This window comes from Rhinichthys klamathensis, unplaced genomic scaffold (genome assembly GCF_029890125.1).
Source record: "Rhinichthys klamathensis goyatoka isolate OS25496 unplaced genomic scaffold, OSU_Roscu_1.1 h1tg000254l_1, whole genome shotgun sequence".
In the NCBI taxonomy this organism is placed as follows: Eukaryota; Metazoa; Chordata; class Actinopteri; order Cypriniformes; family Leuciscidae; genus Rhinichthys; species Rhinichthys klamathensis.
In genome coordinates, this window is record NW_026606776.1 from 3135666 (window position 1) to 3162846 (window position 27181).

The following is a 27181-nucleotide window of genomic DNA, read 5'->3' on the forward strand; positions in this document are numbered from 1 at the left end:
TCAGACAGGCAAAACAGGAACAAAACACAGAGAACACGAAACCAAAACAGCCTACACGTGACAGTCTGGCTTTACAAGACTTAAGCCCTGTTCACACCAGGAACAATAATTATAAAGATAACCATAAAGAAAAAGTTCTAAAAATCTTTCTAAATATAAAAGAATACCAGAGTCCACACCACAACTATAATGATAAAGGCAAAGAAAAACGATAATATTTATTTTCAGAATGATTTTTTTCCAGCTGACAATTGTGCCAATCAGAATTCACCAGACACCAGAGCTCGAGCATGTAAAGCAGCAGACAACATATCTGTAATGTGTGTTTAGAATAAACGAAATGATCTCATCCGCTGATGTGGAAGCTAATGCACGGTAGTTGTCATAGTTATCTATAACCTGTTTAGATGCTTACATACATCCATTCAGCTAAAAAAGGATATGAATGCACCAGGACCTTGATGGAGATTCTCCTCAATGGATTGAAAGGGCTCAAAATATACAAGGCCGGCGTAGCATTAAAGCGGAATATAGCCTTCCCACGATTCAATACTATAAAGGTCTGAAGCAGAGAAAAACGGATTGTGGTTACAGTGCACATTCTGTGACAATCTCTTTTCAAATCTGTTATATAACTACAGAGAATGACTGTTCTGACACCAGACTCAAGTCCTGTTGACAATCTAAATGTAAATAACAAGCAACCAAAAGCTATTTTAAAAAAATCTTCCTTCACATACTTTTTGGTTGCTGTAGTAGTTGTCCAGGTCCTCCAGCGGGACGGACACCATTTTGGGTGGAATGTCTCCGTAGATAAAGGGCAGGGATTTCCCCGCCTCCAAATCGCTGTTGGGTTTGGGCCCGTTTTCGTCATCATCATCAGGCCGCCTCTCGACTTTGGGCCGTTGGGCCGCCTCCTCTGCGATGCGGCGCTCGATAGCAGCGAGAGACTCGGGCACGAAGGGCCGGAAGCTGTCAGGTCCGGGTGGAACGAGCAGCTGAGCAGCCATATTGACATCCTGCTCTGGTAGCTGCACCAGCTAATCTCCGGTCACTCTGGGAGCTGAAGGAAGGAAATCACACGTTCAATACACAGTTTCTGCGAGAGGAGATTGATCATTCCAATGAGTCAGGTTAAAATATGAATATGAATCATCCCTGTGGCAGGTTAAAATATGAAATTAACCAACGTCAATTTATTTACATAACAATCAGCATCACACTGGAGACTCGAAAGAAGATTTCAGAATTATTACCAATAAAGAGGCCGTTAATATTCAAGCAGTGACATTAGATGCAGCTTGCGTGTGTGTGTGTGCGTGCGTGTGCGTGCATTTACAGAATTGGATGGTTGTACCAGCTCTGCATGTTACAGTAGAGCAGCAATGCCTGCGGGTCACCAGGCATAAATAGCCGGTCTGGCGTTCTGCCCTGAGTGCTGTGGCCAGACCTGTGAGCGCCAAACTGGGCATGTACTCAGATCAAATCAGCTACAGTCCCAGGGGCTTCATGACCCCTATGAATCCCCCCTACCCATCAAGATTCACTGGCTCAGAGAATAGTGACATATATGTAAGATATGGGGGATAAAAAGAAGAAAGAGGTATAGAGACGGAGAAAGCAAGAGGGAGAGAAAGAGAGATGACTACTAATCACAAGTTTGGGGTCAGTAAAAAAAAAATTTTTTTAAATAAATGATCTAAGGATTCTAAGTAACAACCTATGCGACCATACATTTATGTTGTGTATTATTTTCTTTGTTTTTATATAGTTGAATTATACCATTTATCATTTAATCAATTATTCATATTATTATCATTTGATTTACATTTATAATTTAATCATTTTATTATTATTATTTATAATTTTAAGTTTTTATATTTCTTTTCTATTGTTGTTTAATCTTATGATTGTGTGGATTTTTTTCTTCACGAGGATATAAGAGAATCTCTCCCGTTTCAAGGTTTTTAACATCATTATTCAATAAACTGCTATTTTTATTGCTATTTTATTATCATCACTTTGTCTCCTGCTTCAGCTCTTCTCTGGCTTTCTCAGTCAAACTCTTTGGGGTACCAGGGTATCAAAGTTTTGGGGTCCCAGACAAGACTTTCTGTTAACAGGTCTTTTACTGGTTTTGGACACCAGACAAAACGGAAATCTTTTGACCAGATCTCGGCGTCCGTGGTCGGATTTGACATTTCTGACGTAGAGAATCCATCCAATCTAACAAAAGCGAATTAAGCAAGAACGCATTAAATTTATCAAAAGTGACAGTAATGACTGTGACAGTTCTTTTGCTGAATCCTGACAATTTCAGCTTTGCCACCACAGGAATAAGTTACATATTCAAATATATTAAAACAGTTATTTTAAATTGTAATACTATTTCAGAAAATTACTCTTTTTGCTGTATTTTTGATCAAATAAATGCGGCCTTTGTGAGCATAAGAGACTTCTTCCAAAAACATTTTAAAAGTCTTACTGACCCCAAACTTTTGAATGATAGAGCACATAATAATATCGCTAGTGAAAGAACCCACATTTTATTACACGGCTATCTGAAGTTATTGATTCTGACTGGTCAGTCACAGAATTCCTCGGTCAAATATTGTTTTATAATGACCACTAAACTGTACTGTATAATTTACCGACTGTATGAATTGAATTTCCTACACTGCATAGTTTAAATTTCCTTTTTTTCCCCTTACATTTTAAGTACATTTATTAACTGTGTAACACACATGTTACATAACTCACATTGGAATCCAAAATGCATCTGGCTGTCTAAAATGGATTATGAAATTCATAATGCCCCCCAACAATTTAGAATTATTCATCTTTTTTTTTGTTATTGGAAATGGTGGATTTAAGACAACTCTGAAAAATGAAGCCTAGATTCTTGTTAAAGTTTCAAAACCATGTTAAAGATGCCATAACTGCATCCCCATTTGCATCTATACTTTTCTAAATCTAAATGCACAGGCTACATTCTTCCTTTTTTTAGACAATACCATTTTAGGAGTTTTAGCAGTGAATAATTTCAGTTGACAGTAAAAAAAAAACATATATAAAACATTAATTGTTTTATTTAATATGCAATAGTAGTTTCTAGAATTTTCTAGAACTATGATTTCTTTCACACAAAAAACAGTTGACACTGCTCCAAACCACCCACAATGCAAACCTCTGAGTCCTCATCCAACTAGAAAGGCATAGTAGTAGTAGTTGCAATAAATACATTTGACCAAGCAAACTAAAAAATCAGAAGCACTAAAAATCTTTTAGCTCACCAGATCATGTAGATCATGCACTTTTAATGAATGAAGATGAAAACAGAGATAAAATGCATGACATTTATTATACTGTGACCAAATAAAATATGCTATGCCTTCTTCCCTTTTGCACAAATAATACCACACTAAAAAGCAAGGTGAAAAAACTGTTTGAGAAATTTGAGAACAAACATCATTATACAAATCTGCTTGAAAATGACATGCCTGGAATATGAAGCATACCTCAAATAAAGCAATACTTACGAACGAAGGTATACTAATAAAATCAGTAAAAGCATAGATTTAGTCTCTTGCTGCAAGTTTGAGTTGTCTGCATTTGAAAGGTGCTATTTTTCTGTGCCGAACTCCCGCTGACAATGTTTTCTAGTCAAAACAATATTCCAGGGTGCCCTCGCCTACTCTGGGCCAGATTTCAGTTTGCAACTGTGACTAATATTCGTCAAGCAATTGTTTGCGTGCGTGAGTGAGCACTGTGAGTTGTCTCACTCTCTCCCTACCGTCACCCAGCCAGTTCAGCCCGTTCCCTCTGAGGACAAAGTAAAAAACAACTCCCTCACCCATGTGTCCACCCACCCAAGCACTCATCCAATGATCCACTTATTTAACCCCCCTCCAAAAATGAGCCAACTCTCTGGAGTGCCATTACTCCCAGCCCTGTCTCCAGGGTCAAAGCAAACCTCAGAGAGGAGATTGGCACAATTTAAGTATACAGTAGGCACTCCTGGATAAACTACTACTACTCACGATTTTGATGAGCTGTCAAAAAACAAACACTGAGAAATTTAGGAAGCTCCTCTGGTGGTATCATAATAAAGTTACATGTTGCATCATAATAAAGAAACATGGGTGACTACCAATGAACATCAGTTTAAAATATGTCACCTCAGTGGATCCTGCATGATATACTCCAGTTAAGATACTGAAAGATCTTGACAGAATGTCACGGACAAGGTGGATTAAAATATTCCAGGCCAACTCTGTGTGTCAGAATTTCCCCTCAAACCATGACAGTCATGCATACATGTTTAGACACTGTATGTATTATAAAGACTGTATGTATGATTTCTGACAGATGGGGGGGAAAGTGACCTTCCACACTACCTCACACTAAACTCAAACAAAACACCAACACGTGACATGTCCTAACGAAGCCGTTAGTGCATACTAGGCTGTGTTGCTGATTTCTAGTCAAGCCTGTGCCACTTTTTCCTCAACTGTGCGTTAAAATGGTTCTGCTTCGTCGTGGATAATAGGGATTCGCCACAGCTGCTCTCCATGGTGCTGAAACACAGGTGCGCGCGCTTCCGCCTTGGGCTCAGTTCAGGTCATCCGCCACGCGCTCCCTCCACCGCCGTCATATTCGCGTGCTATTCTTAATGACAGTTTGACTCTTACGTATTGAACACGGGTGATTCGGGGGTTTAATAATAGCACATTTCCTCCGGCATTATACAAGCCATTAAAATGCAAATTAAAAATTGAAAAGATCGAAAACTCATTTCTAAGAGTTTTCGGTCTGTTTTAATGAATGGGTTGTTCGTTTGGAATTCACTGATTGATACAAAATAAATGTCTAAAAAATGCAAACCGCAAGAAACGTTCAAAATGGACTGGCATTCATTTTAGAATTTTCGTATAGCTTATGTGTTTCAACAAGTCAAACTGTGTACCTCTCAAGAACCACAATAAACAAAGGTTTTAATCGAAAGTTGATGTACATTTTTGTCCTGAATGGTGACAGAAGCTCAAGGTGAGCTTGAAGGCCCTACCTTTATAGATGAGGATTCATCTCGAGCGCAGGGGCGAAGCAGCTGTCGCCATGTTGACGTCTCCGTTTACTTCCATTCCACAGGCTCGAGGTCCACCCAAACATTACTGTTACGTAGGCTACCATTTACACGGCCATTTCTAGATCTTTATGTAAAAAAATAAACCCCGCCTGGGGCTACAACAGATCTACATTTCCGACCCTGACTGAAGAACCGAGATTGATGTGATTCCACGTAACGAGGAACCCACCCAAAGGGTTAAACGGTGTCTAGGCGACAGAGAAACCGTTTCTGGGTGTGCCTTTTTTCACTGATCAAAAATGCCTCCAACGTAAACGAGTTTCGGAGGCATAAAGGTTCGCATTAACACCGCAAAATTGGCCCATAATGGTGTTTTCGGATTGTGTTTTTCACCCCCTTCTCGTGTACAGCCAGTGTGCGACTGTGGGTGGGTGTGGAAATCTGAGGGAAGGAGGGGGTCGCGTTTGCTCCTCTTTTCAATGACAATCATTATCAATTTAATTAATGCGTTTTGTGGAAATGCCAAGACTTGTGAAATCCTCAAAACAAGAGTTATTATTCTATTAAGCTTTAAACAGACACCTGCAGTCCTTCGCTCAAGCAGCATCTCCCTAATTTTGATAGATCAGCCAAATTCAGCAGCACCATCATCATCTCCATAGGCAACCAGCGGACAGAAACCCAAACATCTGTCCAGTTTTCCTACATTCACAAATCCCCTGTAAAACCTCTGATATGGCTAAGAGCGATAATGCCACAGATCCAAATCCCGTTAAAACTCCTTATATGTGCCTGGATGATCCCAATTACAGCGCAAACATATCCTCATCCTCTATGATCTTTATATGGATACGATTAATTTTTTTGTTTCACGCCATTTAATCAAAATCCCACTGATGTAGATCAGCCAGAGGGTGACCTTTAAATGAATGACTCGTCATATTCTTCTTCTGAACATTAAGAACATTAAGTCCTAATCACCAACTGTATTTTTGTGAGGTAATAGCCTATAGGTCTATTTACAACAGCCATACATTAACATTTACACGATCCTTCTCGCAATTGTATACTGATTTGTAAGGCAAAATATGATTATTATTTGCCAGGCCTTTCTAGACGTTTCTGAATTGATCTTTTACTTACCATAGCGATGCCTGTCAGGCTCGAACCTGGATGACAGTGGGTTCCAATGACTTCGGTTTTGCCGTTAGTTCCTTCTATTGTGTTTTTCCTCCCACTAAAACGCGGTTGTTGTCAAACAGATTGAAAAGATGAGGCGATGTTTTTATCCATTGAAAGGCGCTCTCAGCTGTCGTTTGTCTCCCCAAATATCACGGCTGATAGTCGCTTCCGGTTATCGGTGGCTTGGGTGGTGGGAGTGACGCGTGCGCGAGCCTCACGACTCGACTCCAGACTCAATGCACAGCTCGAGCCAGAACCTGCACGTGAGGCCACGGTCGACGACTATTACGAACACACGGAGGTTGCACAGAGGTCAAATATCTACCTATGTGAAGCGGTTTACTTTTCATTTTTGTACATTACTTTTCACATTATTGTTGTTTCTTGAAATGCTTTATGTTTCACCCTTTTGTCTTGTTTAAATTTCGCTGAAAATAGGTTTTTAAATGGCAAGTTGGGGCATGTTGTTACAGAAGGTCAACGTGTTTTCTTTCAACTGTATCTTTTTTCTTGGCCAATAACGGTGAGAAAAGCAACAGTACAAGCCTTTTATGTGCCTATGCATAAATTGATTTAATAAATAGCCTACCCTGCAAATATTCACTGGATTAAAAGTGTGATAACTAACCCTGACATTCCCTGGGATTTCTTTGCTTGAAATGTCAGCACAACTGTCCAATAGTCTAATTTACTTTTATTCAAAGATGCTACTTTTTGTTTGAATTGCTTAAGTAAAAATGCTAAAAAGGTTTTGGTAAGACGTGACTTTTAAGCACTGATGATAATTCAAATCCTTTGCAGATATTACAAAAGCTTTATAATGAACCTTCTATTATCTAAATCTGTATCTTCTGTATACTTTTACACTTTTTATATTTTATATTGTGTCTGTGTATTCTGTATGTAATTATTATGCATTCAGAATATGTTTGTCTCACGATTCGATGCAAATAACTAATAAACTGTAACAATACCCAGACTCAGAGAGGACAAGCAGATAAATGTTAACAGTGATGTTTATTGTGCAGAAGCAGATCAAACAGGTGAGGACTGAGATTAAGCACGTGACCACAGAATGAATCACAGTCTTTGTCTTTAGCAGGGTGTGTGACAGCGGGATGGAAAGATGGATCGCACTGCACACCTCGTCTGGGTAGTGGCAAGTTAGCAGGTATCTTACACTCACATTGGTAATCAGGACTGAACCTATCATTTATGTGGTTCAGATAACATAATATTTCGAGTTTCTGTTGATATATCCCTCATTGTATTAACTTACATTTTTCATTTCAATGAACTCCAAATTTTAAGGCAACCAGGGTACTTTTTTGTAACCTTTTTTTTTTAAACCAACAATATTTTTTGCTCAAACAAAACCAGACAATGTGTGTATTCGAGGTGTGTGCTTTTATCAGTGAGGTGATGAAAGTAATGCTCAGTGACATATTCGGGTGATGGCTGCGCAGGTGAGAACCAGGAGGGATGCTGGGAAATGTAGTCCAGAGTGTGAATGAGGGAGAGTAGCAGTAGAGAAGGACCGGAGCACTCCTGACATAACATGACTTGATTTCATTGTTGTTTTTTCTAAATTACCCTAAAAGTACTATAAAACAATGTACCACATTTAAATGAACCACACAAGAAGGAAAAAACTATGTTCTCTCTAGGGACAAAAAGCTTTAGACAATATTAAAAGATTATTTGTACATTTCTCAGCCTATCACTACATTCACTTTCAAATATCCAGGACTTTACAGGTTCACATTATTGTGTTACATAGGGACTGAGGTTGTTTATTCCTCAAATCCTCGAATTCACCAGACACGGTCAAAATTAATAATCTTTATCCATGCTTGAAAGAGCTTGCTGGCGTACACTTCACCTGACCTGAGGCATGGGAGAGGCACGCTGCTCCCGACAATACGCCTGCGCCCCCTGGTGGCGACAGAGGGGAATGGTGGCGCTTCGTATGACACCTTCCCTATCACATGAGCTTTCATTGCTAAGAAACTTATCCGATTCTCTTCTTGTTCATTCAATTTTTAGTATGGATGGATGCACTGGTAAATTCCTATGGTCTCAGTCGTAAAAATAAACACTCAGAAAAGAACAGTGCATTACCGCACTGCTCCGCGTCGCGCCTCCGCAGGGCTCGTTGTGATGCATGACGCATCGCGCTGGTTTTGACATTCACTGAGCTTCCCTCATTAAGCGCTCTCGCCCGCGGGTTGTCATCGAGGCATGGGGCGAACTGAAGGATCACCAGTCCGCCGAGCGGACAGAACACGGCTGAACTCTCTCAAAGGAGCAGCTGCTGTGACACAAGTGTTTACCCCTGTCGAACGGATGAACAAACCAAACCGATACGTTCAGTGAAAGGTCCCATTCCTCAGCCAGTGTCGACTAATCAAACGATGTATCATGAAAGCATTTAGAAATTGACATTTAGATCAACGTTTAAAGTTTTAAAGTGTTGGTTATTTTAAAATGACCTTTGGTTCTGTGGGATTTTTGTAAATTTTGCTGTTTGATAGGCCTATTCTGTGATGTCATTTTAAAGTCAACAACATGAAATCAAAATTGATCATCCTCATTTTATAGAATATCGTAGTGTTTATTTTAAATGATTTATCAATGCATATCAAACATTATTTAATGCAGCCACATCTCTTCACTTCTCTGATGACGTTTTTACTGGCGCGAGGGCCGGACAACCTGTCACTCAAAGGAAATTGACCAATAGCAAACCACAACCAGGATCCAGTCGCTGTATTACAAAAACGAGACGTATTAAACTTTGTTTAACAACTAAATACAACACACATTGCATGAATATTTCAATAGGCAATTTAAACTGTAAATGTCTAACCAAACATAATAAACAATAGCCTAGCATATGGCGTTTAGGCGCTAATTGCAAATAGCAATCTAGTGATTTATCAATATACTTATAACAACAAACTATTACTCACCACGCTGGGAATATCGTTTTAGATTATATTTTTTATCTGTAATTGTTATAGGAAGACGTTAGAAAGTTTGCATATGAGCACAACATGTTGTTTTTTTTCTACCTGTGGCTGTGCCTCTTCCACCTGCAACCTGAGCCCACAGAATCAACGTCCTTAAAGGGCAGCACACTACAACCATATTTCCCTAAGTAAAATTTCAATGAAAAGTTCTTAAAATAATTATACTAACATCACTTTATGAAAAGTATGGTTACATTGTAAAATATATACAGGCATCCCATAATACCGGAAACACTGTCACAGTTTTTTTATAATCACATCAGATGCCAGTTTTTTACTGTCAGTTTATGCTTGGACATAAAATTGCTCAAAGTTAAAGAAACACCCTTAAATGACTATAAAAAATTAAGTGCTGTAACTGCAGACTGACTTGTATTTGAAATTCTTCAAATACTGTTCCTACAGCATCATATTTTTGTTAGATTAAAATGAGCTCTATATGCTAAGAAATCAAATACCCTAAAATATAATTAGGCTAGTCCCAATCTACACACACTAGACAGTTACATTAGCACTAAAGTGTGGCAGTGCATGCCTTCATTAGAATGGGCATGCTGAATATCTCAACTCACCCCTCTGACACTGAACACACACACACACAAGTTCATGAATATCTGTTCAGATGCCAGACTATGCACATGGACTGAAATGCAAACAGACACATGAGAAAAGATTCAAGGTCTGACTTTTCTTTGTGGAGCTGGCCGCTGGTCAGAGGATGTGCGAAATAAACAGTCTACTGAGAGATGGCATTGTGACCTGCTGCAAGGGGAATAAGGTCATGTTATCAACATGAAATGTAAACACATCTACACACAAGGCTATATTTGTGCATTTCGCTGTGTGTGTGTGTGTGTGTGTGTGCCAAACCACAGTCCTTTAAATGACTAGAGCATTTTTTTAGCATACATGTTACATAATTACTGTGATGAGTCCTTGACCCTGTTTTTCAGGGCTGTGGAGAAACCCCTTTGGTGCTTACAAAATAAACAAACAAAACATTTTACCTATGTATGATAGAACTAAATTCCCTACACGTCTGTGTGGCCCTGCTGAGCAAACAAGTGTTGAAATGAATCAGCTTCTGCAGCTGAGACTTTACACACGCTGAGAGAACAGACATCCACAATAATCTGATTACTCATCCCTCATGTGATTAGCCGCCAGAAGTTCTTGAAGATTCCCAGTGCCCTAGTGTTAACTAGTGTACACGTAAACACATGTAGCTTGATCCATTCATGCCCAAATACCAACTTTCTCTCACACAGCTCAAACAATTAACTCTCTGGTGCTCCTCATTTGGGGGTCACACTTGTGGTCTTCGCAGTCGAATGTGACAGAACCCCTGAAATGTAACACCCCCCAACCACGAGTAAAATCAATGTTATATAATTTTGTTTAATAATATTTTGTATTTTGAGCTAATTTTATGGTATTATGATCCATTTCTTGCTATTAAAAAAATAAAAAAATCTAATATTTTACATTATTTTCAATTAATGCAGTATTTAAGGGTAAAATAGAGGCCTTTCATGTTCAAGAGCAGACATGTCTGAGATAAGTTACAATGTCTCCCCCTTATTTTTTTGATTTATTGATTTTATTTCATATTCTTACATTTTCTCTGTATCAGTCTCACCAGTTCATTTCTCTCTCTCTCACTCTCTCTCTCTCTGTGTGTGTGTGTGTGCGTGCGTGTCTATTTTGTAATCTTGATGGCTTACAGTCTCACCCTTTCATTGCTGTGTGCTTTTTTTCTTACATTGTGGATGAATTATTGATTTGATTTTTCACATTTCCAAATGTGCATATTTCTCTGCGTCGTGGCTGATTTGTAGATTGTACACACACAAAAATAATCTGTATTTTCGTATTTTTGCCTATTTCCCATTCATTTTGTATGGCGGCCATTTTTGAAGACCACAAGTGTGACTTTTTTTACTATCACTCAAAAAAATTTGTGTTCATATACCAAGTGCCATAAAAGTCACCAAGTTTCGTACCATTCCGATGCAGCTATACGATTTTTACAAATTCAAAATGTAGAGAATGTCTAACTTTCAAAATGTCCTAACTTTATAAACAAAATACATTTTTGATACAAAATTACTCCTCAACAAAAAAGCATTTTGATCTATGAATTTAAAGTTGGCATGAAACGGAAGTTGCGATAGTATTTTCTTCCCTTTCAAGAAATATCCATATATCCATTCCATTTCATGAAACGCCTTCTTGAACAGGAAAAAGTGGATTTAATTTTGTCCCTCTTGGAAACATTGGGCCGTTGTGGTTTGCTATTGGTCAAGCTCATGTGAGTGACAGATTGTCCCGCCCTCTCGCCAGTAAACACGTCATCAGAGAAGAGGTGGTTGCAAGTGGGGTTAAGTTCTTTTAATAAAGTTTTTGAGGCCACGAGTATTTTTATAATAATAAAAAATTGTTATGTACACAAATAAATCATTTATAATTAATAGGCTAAGCAATATTCCATACAAAATGGAATTGTCCATTTTGATTTCATGGTGACTTAGAGTTAATTTAAATCAATGTCAACTCAATAGCCTCAGAACAGAAATGCTATCTCTCTCTCACACACACACACACACACACACAGGAAACAGATTTGTTGATGTCACAGCACTGGGCATGTCCATACTGACAACACTAGAGGATTAACAACGCTTGTCTTTGCATTCACTCTGATTCTTTACTCAGTTAGTCCTTCTATTATTTAGCAACGGCAGGTGTTTGAGGAACCCCCTGACTAAAGACTGTGGTAAGTACGATAAAGGTAAGGCATAAATAAGATACAGGTGCCATCACTGCCATACATTGTGAAATTGTGTCCAAGCGCTGAATAGCCTACTTTACGTGCGCATCGGTGAGCTAGTACTTAAGTTAATCCTGCTTGTAATGTAACAAACCCTTTTAAGCTGTAGTGAATGCATTGTAAATTTCAGTTTGTGAACTTTTCGAATAAAATAAGAGTAAACTGGGCAGATATGGGGTAAATATCTCTGCATAAAACAACCAAATTTGTATTTCGGAGTGAATTTACCGAGCGTTGGCTGGCCGTGTTTGGTAAATGCGCACCAGGTGCACGTGCGTTTGGTGTTTTTCGAGTTCGTTCTCATGGGAAATTGACATGTGTATTACTCCGCTTTGCCTCGATGATCAGCGGCAGGAGGCGTGAAGTAACACTCACGCCCAGTTATAATAAAACTAAAGCTCCAACGAAGTGAACGAGCACCAAACACACCCAAAGGCGTTGGCTGCCCAACATTACTTTTAATTTTAGTCCCTTTCGAGATGGGTGCATTTGATTAATTAAACTGTTTTTTTTTTTTTTTTTTACTCTCCAGGTGGGAATTTGTAATCAGCTGTGATTCGGACGTCATTTTGTGCTGGACTGGTATGTAACGGCAAGTTCCACAAACGGCCTTAAAAGCATTTTTCAACAGTTATCAAAGTTTTGTACATGTTGGTGTGCACTTTAAAACATTGGTTTGTGTTCTTTCGTTATTTTAGAACATTAATTAAACATTCGTAATATAAAAGGTATAGGGTGCAAATTTCAGAAAACTCAAGTTTTTTACTGTCACTTTTGATCAATTTAATGCATCCTTGCTGAATAAAAATATTAATTCCTTTTTTTTTTTTTTACTTACTGACCACAAACTTTTGAACGGTAGTGTAAAAAAAGTATTTACTTGTCTGCTGTTTTGTAGTTTGTGAGGAAATTGTAGGACACAGCTGATTGTGTTTTAATAAGTAATTAATTATAAGTAAGTAATTCTATACATTTCTAAAGTTGGATATTATTTGGAGGGGGCTTAAAGGCAATTAATGTGATAAAAAATAACAACATAAGTACCTAGTTTTAAAGTTAAAGCAAATCCGAGATATCACAGATTTATTGCTCTAAAGAACATGGGAAATGTGCTTTTACTGCTTAAAAAAGGTAAAGCAACTACAGTAAAATCTGTTTCCATTTCTAAAAGGTTTACAGTTGATGGAACATACCTGGAAATTCCCCCTGCACAGCCCTAGCTGAGACACACAGGGGATTTTTTCACACAGGTTGGTGACGTGATTCATTAAAAAGCATTCTGTCATGAGTGTGTAACAGTGGATGCCATAAATGCCTCTGTTCCAAAGAACTACCACCAGAAACTACACCAGTGGTTGTATCTGGATGGGTTTTCTCTCATCATTTCTAATTGAAAAAAATGATGTAGGGAGTTCTCTGAATGACCTAGCGATTTATTTTTCTGCTTCATCAATAGGACAACCCAAAATCTACAGCGTCATCTGTCCTTCATACTACCTACAGCACACACCCATGGATCCCCAAGAAGATCTCATAGACAGGGACATTCCTCTGACTGTACTGCTCCCAGGAGGACAGGAGACCACAGCCACAGTGCATGGCAGGTGAGCGAGAAGGAAAAAGTAAAGGTGATCTTGCACATTTTCACCAATCCTTTCACTGGAATGAATGTCTGGTCATGTTTTAATCCAGCTGTATGTGTTTGCGCTTGCAGTAAACCAGTTATGGATGTTCTGGTTACGTTGTGTGCTCAACACCACCTCGTTCCATCGGATCATGTCATCAAGCTTATCTCCACAAATCAAAACTACATCAATTTCAAACCCAACTCCGTGATTGGCTCTCTTGAGTTTGAAAGAGTTGTCCTGCAATCTAAAGGGAGTGATGCTAACAAGAAAAAACCTCATATTCCTGTGGTAAGTCTGATCGAAAGCCATGATTTATATCCAGTGTTGGGGGTAACGCATTACAAGTAACTCGATTACATAATTGATGCATTTTTTCAAGTAACCCATCTATTGACTGACAGCTCTCTTGTCCCCAGAAAATGTTAAAAAAAATTCCCAGTAAGTGCAGAAGCGTTATGTGTAAACATGATGGTTATATATTGTAGTTCTAGACTAAATGTGAGTGGTATTTACTAATCTCACTTGCAAAAAAAATAAGATTGTGTTCCTCGAAACGAGTAAAATAAGTGAAATGCAAAATCACAATACTACAAAAATACTACACAAACCTTCAATAATTAAATGTTAAATAAAACAAATATTGTATACATTTAATCTCACTTTATTGACCAATGTACTTGCGGCTGACCTTTGATGATTCAGCAAAAATGACTTTAGATTTCTTGTATTCATTGGTGAAGTAAGTGTTACACTTTCTTCTCCTCCATCCTATTCTTCTGCAATCCAGAATGGCAGATCAGCTGAAAGGTTTGTCTGAGCTGCGTCCTCTACTGTACACGTGTGAATTTGCATTTCCATCAGCCTGAGGCTTATTGATTTCACTTTTGGTGCGAAAGGGCCTTTACATTAAATAGAACTTCTTTGTTATAAAAAAAAAAAGCCCAGCCCAGGTGAGAAAAAGTAACGCAAAAGTAATGTAACTTAAAAAGTAACTAAGTGATGCAAATAGTTACTTTTTAAGGGAGTAACTCGATATTCTAATACATTACTTTTCAAAGTAACTTTCCCCAAAACTTTCTATGTCCATCTTATTTAATAATTGTATCCTTATTTTTTTATTTTTTGTCAGATATCCAGCAGTTCATCTAAAGTTCTGTATACCCTTATGGTGCAACATGGAATTCATGCTGGATTTTTCAGCAGGGTTGTCGTGTCACATTAGACCTGTCATAAAAAGTTTTTGAATAAAAAGTGTTAAAAAATTGAATTTTCCAGGCAACAGTTCGTCTTCTGATAAACTACAAGATGTCCCATAAGGCAGTAGCACGGGTCAATCCTACAGTGCCGCTGATTGAGTTAATGCCCACAGTGTGTGAGAAGTGTGAGTTCAACCCTGATGCCACCGTCTTACTAAAGACATACAAATCAGAGGAAACCCTGGATCTCACCAAAACACTGAATGACTATGGAATCAGGGAGCTGTATGCCAAGGAAATGAAAGGTCAGTAAAAAAGGAAAAATAGGGCAGTGTAAAAGCACTGTAGTGTAATTATGTAACACTGTTGCATACTACAATGTACTGTCTATAAAGCTTTTTTGTTGCGTACTAAAGTAATATTAATCTTTTGTAGTTGTTTGATATTTTTTTCTTCTTACAGTGGTACCAACGAATCCTCCTGTTGATCCTGTATCAACTCATAAAGGTACAAAGCTTCAGTCCAAACATATCGAAGTTGTTTCCGCCTCGGTATATAAAATAAAAAGGGTAATTGTGACTTATCTCACAATTATAAAATCGCAATTGCGAGTTATAGACAGAATTGCATGATATAAAGTCGCAATTGCGAGAAATAAACTCGCAATTCTGAGATTTTTTTTTTTTTAATTCTCAGAATTGCATGTTTAGAACTCGCAATTCTGACTTTATAACATGAAATTGCGACTTTATACCACACAATTCTGACTTTATATCTTCCAATTGCGTTTAAAGTCAGAAGTGTGAGATATAAAGTGTTTTTTTCCTTAGAAATGGACTTTATAATTCGCAATTGCAAGTTTATATCTCACAAATCTGAGAAAAGATGTCAGAATTGAGTTATAAACTGGCAATTGCAAGAAAAAAGTCAGAACTGAGTTTATATCTCGCAATTCTGAGAAATAAAGTCAGAATTGCGAGATGTAAACTCGCAATTGTGAGATAAAAAGTCGCAATTATCTTTTCAAATGTTTTATTCTGTGGCCTAAACAAGCTTCCATACAAAAAAGCTAATTTTGTAGCACAAAAATATAATATATCTCTTTAATATAGCACTGAACCAACCATTTCTGCACTGCTCAGATTTGTCCACAAAAGTGTATGTTTGATCTATGAGGCTCTTTTGTGTGTGTCCAGGTGGTGTCAAAGAAAAGAGCCACAGAGAGAAGGGAAACAAAGGTTTCTTTGGTTTATTCAAGAAGAACAAGAAAACACCTGAGCAGGTTTGTACACCTGTCAGTTTGTCTGGTTTAGCAGTCTGTGCAACCTGCTGGTTGTCATATTCAGGAAACGATGGGGGGTGGGGGGTATCATAACTGAACTGTAACACTGTAAAACACTTGTGCAGGTCCACCCATCTGTCTCTGCATCTGTTTATCTTTCAGATTAGCCTGTGCATTTGCTTATCTGGTAATGCAATTTGCATATTGAAATTAATTTGACATTTTTGCTCTTATGTTTTATTTATTTCTTCTTCAGGCTGTGACTGACAGTGCTTCAACATATCTTGAACTGAACGGCCAATGTGCGATCAGGGTGAATGGTCTTAACGGCTACTCGACCTTACCCATGGTCCCTGCCGACATGGCAAAGAAGAGACCCGCTCCGAAGCCTCCTATGACGGCGTCCCAGAGTGTCGCCTGTGGACTTAACACCAGAGACTTTTCTGACCTATCAGAAAGTGACCCTGCTGGAAAACAGGTGGGAATGCTTTGGGCATCTCCATACCAGTCCAAACCTGAATTAGCTTTTGTGTAATTAATTTGCTGATCAGCTGGTGTAGCAATGAAATGGAGGTTTAAACTACACTGTTAACATTTAAATTGTTTTTATTTTATTTTTTGTATTTAAAAAAAAACTTTAACCCTTTTAACTTTAGCCCTATTAAATTGAGTTGTATTCATATTAGCATGCATTAGTGTTATTTTTAGTAAAATAAAATAGTATGTGTATGTTTCTGTGGCATGTTCTAACTGGCATGCTATTTTTGTGCAGTATGTATCAGGGTTATTATCGTTAACTAAATCTAAAAAAAAAAAAAAATTGAAATAAAATATAAGTATTAGATGGAAAAACCTAAAATAAACTAAGATTAGACGTGTTGGCTTGGTAACTAACTGAAATAAGTTAAAGCACTAAAATTACTAACTAGAAATAAATGATTAATAAAACTGAAATAAAAATAAATTGAACCTAAATAGTAGTATTAAAAAATAATAATAATAAAAATGATAAAAGCACATACAGTAACATTAAAAAAAATAAAAAAATAGCTTATTAAAAATATTCATATATAATATAATAGTGTATAAATTATAACACAAATGATAGAACACAAACTCATTAATTGGCAGGATTGCCACTAATATTTTCAAAAAGAATTTAATTTCTTAACAATAAATTAAACCACTGTTTTTATTTCCCATATGACAATTTGCTGAATTTGACAAGCAATGTAATGAAGTTATGTGACAACTACAGCATATTATTGTTCAAAATTGCATAGTGCATACTGTTTCACTGGTAATGTATTTACTGTGTTGTATGGCATGAAGCAGTATGTTAGTATTTTATTCCAAACATAACCTCTATGTGCTTTGCTCAGGGTCTGCTCAGTCCTATTTCTTCCACTGAGTCCTCCCTTAAAAGGACTAAACGGAGAGCTCCGCCCCCACCGGGTGATGGCCCCGCCCCATCCAATTCAGATAACAAAGGTATGTATTAATTTTTATACCATTTTATATCTTATATATATATATATATATATATATTCAGACTATATAAGTTATTTTAAGTTCTGGCAGGTCACGTTAGTCAAGCTGTCTCTCATAGGAATACATCTACCTATAGGAATACGACGCCTATCACAGCATCCATATATAAGCTCCAGCTATCGCGTTCTCAGGAGCGAATTACCCTCCTCCATCCCAAACTCCTCCTCTCGCCCAGTCAGCATTTGGCAGTCTGATTCCTCTTTGAATCAGACTGAATTCTCAAATTATGTTTTATATTTAAAAAAGGGGGGTTATCGCTGCTCTCCCTGCTCTTATCCATGCTAGACTGCATGGATGCGCATCGGAGTTCTCGCCCAGAACAGAACCATACCGCCAATCCAAGTATGCTAATTTTCAATCGTATTTGACGATAGTGGTCCTGACAGAAGTTGCAGTTTTCTGTGTTAATGCATTTGTGAATACTTGTGTGCCTGTTAGTGCTAGTTTCCTAGACACCAATGCTATAAAATATCAGCATAGAATCAACATTAAGATAGATATGGAGGAGGACCCCGCCAATAATTAGAAATGGTCAAATTGTCCCACCAATATTTTAAATTCTTGCACTGCTCTGCTGCACTCCATTACGCAGGATATTATGTTAAGATGACAAAGTTTTACATTTTCAGTCTGGTCTGCCGTGTCAGTGTCAAAATGATTGAGATGGCCAATCAAATGACTATAGAGATGTCAAATTACCGACAGTAACATCCAGAAATGCAAACTACTCGATTTTCTTTCTCAAATATGGCCGTTTTGAATTGAAAATAAGCTATCATGATTCATGTAATTCCTAACTGAGTGTGACGAGACAAGAAACGTTTTATGCTTCTTCTTTTTTTTTTTTTTACATATTAGACATACAAAAGAAAGTACATGTGTGCATATTTTAATGCAAGTATTATTTGCAAATGGGTCAAAATAGTCCCCCACCCCCAATGTTCAAGACATGGGCTGCATCCAAAATCGCATACTTCCCTACTGTATATAGTAGGTGAAAAACAGTATGTGACACAAGAAGTATGTCTGAATTCACAGTACTCATAAAAGAGTAGGCAAAAAGTCCCCGGATGACTTTCTACTTCCGGCGAGATTCTGAAGTGTGCATAAGATGGACACTTTACTATCCCATGAGGCAACGGGAGAGGATTTATGAATGCCTGTGAATAGTAGGTCACATGATAATGATAACATGCCGAATTTAGTACATCCAGATTACATTCATACTATATAAAACATACTTTTTTTAGCGACCGTGAAGTATTTACTTATTTCGATTTCGGACGCAGCCATGGTTACATCCTTGTCATAAAACTCTTTTTTTTTGGTTTCCCACAACTGTTGGATTAATTATTTGCTCTTGTTTTACACTGTCCTACCAGGAGGGGGCGCCTAACAGGCAGCACATCCTTTCCTCCTCTTCTCCTCCATGCTTGCTTCTCTGTTCCTGCTCTCGTCGGTGATGGGCTTATTCTCCTCTGTTTTTACATAGCCTTATGTCTTATGCACATTGCACTGAACTCTGTCTTGTCTGTTGTTTAATCAGCTTCCTTGTTTAATGTCACTCTCTGGCTTAGACCGTATAAAGGTTGAAATGTAATGTGATGTGTTTAGCAGGCAAATCTGTAGTGCTTTCTTACAATAATTGTGCCTTAATTCAGCGAGGTGTATGGCTGCTCAGTTAGACACCGCTCTCAAGATGGTTGTAATCAGTCTTTGATAATTTTATCCACATAATTGAAGTTCAGCTTTATTAAATGTCAATCATGTCGATGTCTTTAAGATGTTAGGTCAAAAGGGATGCTTTTTAAGAGTCTTAAATTATTCACATTTCAGGAATTCTAAATGAATTAATCAGCCACAAATATTTTTCTTTCTTTTTTTTATTAAAAATTGTTTTTTGCTTTTGGTTAGAATCATTTTAATGTTGTTATATTTGTCTTTAATTTTCTGTGTGCTTGTCTTTTTGTGTTCTTTTTCTTCCGAATTTTAAGTTGTTTGTTTTTGTCTTTTGCCAAATTAACTTTTGAAATTCAATTTGCTAATACTGATTCATATTTGAATAAATTAAATAAAAAAATATATACTGTACACTTTGCTGTTTGTGTTGGTGCTGTATTAAGAGGTTACAGATGAACAGATAAACAAGACACACTGGTGAAAACATTTCTGTGTCTTTGTCATAACACTTTGTTTCGCTTCAGTAGATGAAGCTCAAGGGGACGACAAGCGTTCAGACAAACACAGAGCTCGCATAGCTGACCGCTGCCCTGCAATCGCTAAAGTTATGAGCGAACTTGCGCAATCTCTGCAGGCACGGCGACAGAGAACGCTGTCTTCTGCAAAGTATGTTCATTTTGTCTGGATCTAATTATTCATGATTTGCACTTCCTTAGAAATATAGAAATTGTCTGGATGGTTTGTGTGAGTGTTTCAGTCGGATAATATCAGCCAGGAAACCATTTCACTGTTTTTATTTTTCTAAAATTGAATATCTTCCTATTCAATTTCCTCTTTAGTTCTCCTATATCCCAGAATCAACCAGCAGAAGATGCGTCTACGGGTTTGTTTTCGGAGCATCACACCCCTGAGGCTGAGCTTAAGGCACTTCCTGGCTGTCAGCTGCTGAGGAGCCCCTCTGAGAGAGAGGGTTTGACCACCTTCACCGTGGTTCCCCAGAGACGTCAACAGAGCCGGCAGTGCTTAGATCTGCCACTGGCACTACAGTCATCCGCTGCTACTAAAGCTGAGAAAGACCTGAGTCCTGGAGACCCGGATGCCATTGAGACCCCCACCACAGAGCTTTTGGAGGAACTCCCATCTGAACTTTTCAGGAATGGGGGCAAGGGTTCAGACAAAAGTGAGCCCTTATCAGAGGTTCTACATCTACAGCAGCTGGAGAACGAGAATCAAGCTTGGACGGACATTGAGAGTGAGAATTTGGAGCTGAAATATGAAGAGGACCAATGTATTCATGAGAGCTTAGAATCCCTACAAAGGGGCCTAAATAATCCAGAACATTTAGATTGTAAAATGAATAATCTAGAACTAAGAGACAGTAAAATGAATAATCTAGAACCAAGAGACAGTAAAATGAATAATCTAGAACCAAGAGACAGTAAAATGAATAATCTAGAACCAAGAGACAGTAAAATGAATAATCTAGAACCAAGAGACAGTAAAATGAATAATCTAGAACCAAGAGACAGTTGGGTTTGTCCTTCGAAACCAGCTAATGAACTTTCTGACAGGTCACCAATCAATCCAAATACAGGTCTTGTTGAGCGAGAGGAGATGGAAGAGCATGCTTTGGTGGAGACTGAAGAAGAGACGGACTGGGTAGAGCAGTACAAAGAGAGGAGAAGGAAGTTTCTAGATGGTGATAATGATGGAATGAAACAATTTGATGTTTGGGGAAGGATTCAAAGAGAATATACTAACTTGCAAGAAGAGAACACAATGCAAGAAATGGGTTTTCCCTCACCGCCGCCACCTGTCTACTGGGATGAGAAGAGCGGTGAATACAAAGAGGATATAGAAAACAGGAGTGAGCAGGAAATACAGTCCTGTGATGACCAATGGTCAAACTTTGATCTAAGTGCTAACTCAAAGCCCAAATATGTGCCTTACCAGCACTACTCCAAACCAAAAGCCCACTCTACACAAACTAACCCTAATGCGTACACCCCTGGTGCTGAAAACAATTGCAGCTTCACTCCAGAACCTCATAAAACCTCGAACTCACATTCAAGCTTTGACCCTTGCCCTCCAGCAGCGTCGCTCTTTGCCTTGGCTGTATTTCAGAAGGCTAAGCGTTCCAAACCAGGGCTGGATCCCAACTGCTCCAGAAGACGGGAGCTGCCCATGCTGACACAGTGAGTAAAATTACTCACTGAAATATTAATAGAAGGTTCTTAATATTAATGAAATCATCAACATTTATATGTTGTGAATAGTTACAAAGAGTAATTTCTAAATTACTTTCCACATTCAAATGTCAACCATCTTTTTGACCCTCACATGTTTGATGGAACTTATTGGGCCAAAACATTAACATACAGTACTACTGTTCCAAAGTGTGGGGTCAGTACATTTCATTTTTTTTTTTTTTTACAATAATTTTACTCCGCAAGTAATGTATTGTACAGCAATGATGTATTCAGATGTATGAAATTGATCAATGGTATATAAATACCTTAATATTAAAAAAGATAAATAACAAAAAAATGCTGTTCTTTTTATCAAAGAATCCTGAAAAAAAGTTCATTTAAAAATATATTAACTACATATTAAGCATCAAAACTGTTTTTAACTGTGATAATTAGAAATTTATCTTAAGCACGTCAGCATGTTAGAATGATTTCTGAAGTATCACTGAAGACGAGTAAAAATGCAAAAAAATTTTTTTGAAGAATTACGTTTTAAAATATATTACAATAGAAAACCGTTGCTTTAAATTGTAATAATATTTCACAATATTACTGTTTTTACTGTGATTTTGATTTTTAAAAAAATGCAGCCTTAGTGAGCATAAAAGACCTTCAATAACATTAAAACATTTTTACCAACCATAAACTTTGGAACAGTGTTGATCTTTTTCATCGGACGGGAAACTAACAGAATTAAAAGGATGTATAGGCGTCTTTCAAATGTATTGGTTAGTTCATTGTCGAAAGGGCAAGGTGTGTCTGGGTCAGGAAATGAAGTGTGTGTGTAATGTAAATGACGTCTGACACTCATAATAGTCTCTTTGTTTATTTAATGGGGATCTTCCTTCCTCTAAGCATGTTTTATGTGTGTTGTACAGTACATGTGTGTTTATAGTTATTGATGCATTCTTTCATGCATTCCAGAGTTCATAGCCTGAGTGTGTTTTGTACACTGCCGTTCAAAAGTTTAGGGTCGGTAAGATTTTTTAAATGTTTTTTTAAGAAGTCTCTTATCCTCACCCAGGCTGCATTTATTTAATCTCAAATACAGTATAAACAGTAATAATTTACAATAACTGTTTTCCATTTAAATAGATATTTTTAAATGAAATATATTTCTGTGTTGACAGCTGAATTTTCAGCATCATTACTCATGTGTCACATGATCCTGCAGAAATCATTCTAATATGCTGATTTGCTCCTTAAGAAACATTTATTATTATTAATGTTGAAAACAGTTGTGTATTTTTTTTAAAAGGATTCTTTAATGAATAGAATGTTCAAAAGAACAGCATTTATCTAAAATAGAAGACTGTTGTAACATTATACACTATATACAACATTATATAATACTTTTATTCAGCAAGGATACATTCAATTTATCAAACGTGACCATAACGACATTTCATAATGTTACAAAAGCTTTCTATTTCAGATAAATGCTGTTCTTTTGAACTTTATATTATTCAAAGAATCCTGAAAAGAATTGTACACAACTGTTTTCAACATTACTTATAATAATAAATGTTTATTTAGCAGCAAATCAGCATATTAGAATGATTTCTGAAGGATCATGAACCACTGAAGACTGGAGTAATGATGCTGAAAATTCTGCTTTGCCTTCACAGAAATAAATTTTAAAATGTGTTAAAATAAAAAGTTATTTTAAATTGTAATAATATTTCACAATATTATATTTGGATCAAATAAATGCAGCCTTGGTGTGCAGAAGAGACTTCTTTTAGAAACATAATAAAATCAAACTGATCCCAAACTTTTGAACGGCAGCGTGTGTCTTTATGAAATTTGGAATGATAACGTAATCCAATAATAACTCAACAAAATATGTAACAATACAATGTACTGCCATGGGTTCCTAAATGACTGATGTCTGCTAATCTACAATGGGGCGCTGGGGGGGGGGGGGGATATTTTATATTCAATATTTTATATCTGTTAAATATTGACCAAATTTGATGAGATTAGTTTCATGGTGAGATTTAAATGGGTTAATTGAGATTAATCACAATTATTTTCTTTTGTCTATAAGTTTATATCCAACTTCCAGAAAGATGTGACTTACTATGATGTCTTTTTCCCCCAGGTAATTGATGGTCATTCTGAATATGGGAGTGTTCATTTGGCTTAAATGAGGAAGAGGTTTTCTTCATCAGAATGAAGAGCAGGACACACTCCTGATGTTTAAACTCCTCATTTATCTTATCATATGACTATTTGATTCTATTCTATGTTTCAATCATTATGGATATTTTGGTTGGATGAGGGAAAAACAGTTTGAACGCTTAATCTGAATTTTCCTGTTCTGTCAACTGATTTTCACGTGTCCTGGCTTTCAGAAAGGGTGATATTTTCCAGCTTTTTAATTGACTCTCACGAGAACAATATTACGCCGAGTAAACTTTGCCCCAAACAAATACACTTGGAGGGGGAATCATGCATGTATTCATATGTATATATTTTTGTATAATAATGAAGCCTCATATTCTGTGTTAAATTCTTTTTTTTATTTTTTATTAAGAAATTAGTCCTGAGAAACTTGCCTGGATACTATTTTGTACATTTTGTCTTTTGTATTTTTGAGCATAAGTAAATAAAATCTGCTCATAAAATTCACAGGCAAAGTATGATTCATCATTCAGATTTGGAGAACAATATCATAGCAAAGACAGAGAGTGGGTGGTGATGTGTTGCTAAACTCCAAATAGCACTATTATACTGTGTGGCAGATGTCATCCAAAGCCATGCACTAATGGAGAAATTCATGTAATCATTTACTGAAAATCTTGCGGTGCACTATAGCTCTTAAGTCTATTATGTGCTTTTGCAAATTCAAACAGCAAAAACCATACAACCATTATGCTAAACGAAAGGGTTGTAAATGTTTTCTGTGTGCCAAGTGGATTGTTTGTTAGCACATTGCTATGTGGGTAGCCCGTTCAAGATTCTAGATGTGCTGCTTTTGTCTACAGAATCTATGATATACTTATCCCTAGACATTGCTAGGGTCCCAGCGAGTGGGTCTAAAATACTTGGAGAAAGCTGATAGCATTCCCATTTATCTCAATGGCATTTGCTCAGTTGTTTCATAAACTCCTGGAAGTACATGACCTGGAGGCTGCCATCTTCATTAATTCAGAGATTGATCACTCACTGTCGCACAATCTTTCAACCATGTTGACCTGCAGGAGAAAATAATTTCTAGGTGTAAAATGTTTGCTTGTAAACTCATTTAGAGTAACTGATGTTCACTAGGGGGCAGTATATACCAATAGCGATAAGAGCTTGTGAACCGTGTATTGTGCATGTGTTTTTGTTACAGGCAGGCATGTCAAACACTTTTTCCCTTCACTGATCCTAATGTAACTCGCGTACCTTGCGGATCCTTTCAACTCTAATTTTTTTAATGATAAACAAATGTCAAATTACAGGAGAGCTTTTCAACCAGAGACGCAGTGTTGTTGTTTTTAGAAAGGCCTACCATCCATTTTCTGCTACTAACATTTTTTTCTGTGCGTCAAGACAAGTTTTATAGACTTCATAAAATTGAAGGAAAAAGCTGTCGGCGTTGCTTTATTCTCTGGGCAGTCAAATACATTAAAAAGGATGAAGTTTATTTATCTTCCTGGCTTTTTGTTTGAAGAGGACTCTCTCAAGGCCGCAACAGCTTGCAGAGTGGTTGCATCTCCACCTTTTAGACCTTCAGCCATTTCAGATTTTCCTCTTATTTTCAAGGCGTGTTTTCCTGCCCTCTAAGACACCTCTCTGTGGTGTGTAAGAATGGTTTTCCAACAGGCATGGCTGATTTAATAGGACCCTGCTAAGCACAACGAGGGGCTTTTCATCAAATTGGGCTATTGAAACCCACGTGTGGCCGTAAACACTGCGGGTATATGTTTGCCATAGCCGATTGGGGGTTAGGTGGGCTTTATTGGTCATCTGACCTATGCATGTTTTCTATTTTATAAAGCTAGTTTGATCTATATGTGTGTAAGTATGCTGAGGGAACTGATTGAAATGCTCTCACATTAAAATATGCACCTTGTGCAAAGTCCACTGGTGGTGCATGAGATGGAGGAAGCGTCTAGTTCTCCCTGGTGAACTGGTGCCTTTCTCACCTCCCTCATCAGTATTCCGGCAAGTTTGTGGCGTGCATATTCTACTGGTCACTGAAGCCAGATCAGCGCTCCCCAACCCCCGCGCAGCACAGACACGCACACTCATGAATACTGATCACCTAAAGCCCTAATTAACAATCAGAGCCAAACTTATTTACATAAAGTCTGTCTCAGATGGAACAGGCCTCAGATGAAGCTGTCAGACAGATATCTGCACTTAAAAATCCAGTGAAATCTGTTAGACTTTGATGGGTCGCTGAGTTCACTGACAGCAACTTAAAAGTAACAGTTTTGGACTGTGGTATTAATAATGTACATATAGTCCGTATAATATATCTTATCTCTGTGAAAATGAATAATGAAGAAGATATTTTGAAAAATAAACGTAACCAAACAGTTGATAAGCCCCATTGACTTCCATAGTATGGAGGGGGAAAAAATACTATGGAAGTCAATAGGGTCCATCAACTGTTTGATTACATTCTTCAAAATATCTTCTTTTGTGTTAAGTAGAAGAAAGAAATTCATACAGGTTTGGAACAACTTGAGGGTGAGTAAATGATGACAGAATCTTTTAATTTTGGGGTGAACTATCCATTTAAGGTGTGTTCGACTTCAAGCAGCGGTGGAAGCCTCTCCTTCTTTACATCCCTGCTTAGCGGCCGAGAGCAGAATTGTGGACCCAAGCGTACCTGGTTCCCCAACATTAACCCTGTAATACTTGGCAAAGGTACAAGGTGAACTCCATGATGCCACTGTGCATATGTCTGTTAGTGCCACCCCCTTCAGTGCTGCACATTGCTACGTTCCAGTCCACTTTTAGACATGCACTTGCGAACTTCCCTAAGCACTTCCCTTCGGGGGAATCTCTGCCGCCATTTTGAAGTGCGTTCCACTTCGTGAAGTGGACGAGGGAAGTTTATATGGACAGACCCTCGCTCCCTCGATTTTGACCGAGGGAGCGAGTCTACTTCATATGTACACTTCAGGCAGCTCCATATACCACAATGCAACACAATTGTGATGTCACCGCAGATCTGGTCTTTTTATTTAAAACAACCTAAACACATCTATATACATTTGGATGCGGCATTAAACAAATTCTTAAAGGGAAACATTTTTGAAATAATAAATCAACTCCATAGCTGATTCCAAGTGATCAAGGGCTTAGGACGTTCCAATTCAGCCCATTGCAGTTTCCGCCAGTAGTGGGCACTCATGCAACTTAAGCAATGACGTACATCCGAGTGAACGAGACGGAGGGAAGTTAGCGAGTGAAGGGCATGACAATTTTGGACTGGAACGCAGCACAGGATGTGGCCAGACTCC

The 27181-nt window shown here is 37.7% G+C and overlaps 3 protein-coding genes across 5 annotated transcripts in view; 2 read left to right on the forward strand and 1 right to left on the reverse strand.

The window, feature by feature from the left end:
* Positions 1-6491, reverse strand: part of scn1lab (sodium channel, voltage-gated, type I like, alpha b) — a 57683-nt gene extending 51192 nt beyond the window's left edge. For 2 of the 3 annotated variants that reach the window (XM_056266788.1, XM_056266787.1), the window contains exons 1-3: positions 6230-6491; positions 741-1063; positions 444-562 (exon numbers count right to left, since the gene is read on the reverse strand). In XM_056266788.1, the coding sequence (XP_056122763.1) occupies positions 444-562; positions 741-1010 (389 nt within the window). In that variant the 5' untranslated portion in view covers positions 1011-1063; positions 6230-6491. Of the gene's footprint in view, positions 1-443; positions 563-740; positions 1064-5065; positions 5506-6229 lie in introns of those variants that run through there. The other variant, XM_056266789.1, reaches the window with a different exon arrangement.
* A 6169-nt stretch (positions 6492-12660) lies between these two features.
* Positions 12661-20944, forward strand: cobll1a (cordon-bleu WH2 repeat protein-like 1a). The gene is made up of 12 exons (XM_056267035.1): positions 12661-12712; positions 13302-13380; positions 13587-13734; positions 13845-14046; positions 15034-15259; positions 15417-15461; positions 16151-16236; positions 16493-16714; positions 17619-17727; positions 19992-20133; positions 20307-20845; positions 20931-20944. The coding sequence occupies exons 3-12, from the start codon at positions 13643-13645 to the stop codon at positions 20942-20944; spliced, it is 1677 nt and encodes a 558-aa protein (XP_056123010.1). The 5' UTR covers positions 12661-12712; positions 13302-13380; positions 13587-13642.
* A 10-nt stretch (positions 20945-20954) lies between these two features.
* LOC130101261 (uncharacterized) lies at positions 20955-24183 on the forward strand. The gene is made up of 2 exons (XM_056266914.1): positions 20955-21662; positions 23821-24183. The coding sequence occupies exons 1-2, from the start codon at positions 20971-20973 to the stop codon at positions 23822-23824; spliced, it is 696 nt and encodes a 231-aa protein (XP_056122889.1). The 5' UTR covers positions 20955-20970; the 3' UTR covers positions 23825-24183.
* Positions 24184-27181: the final 2998 nt, after the last annotated feature.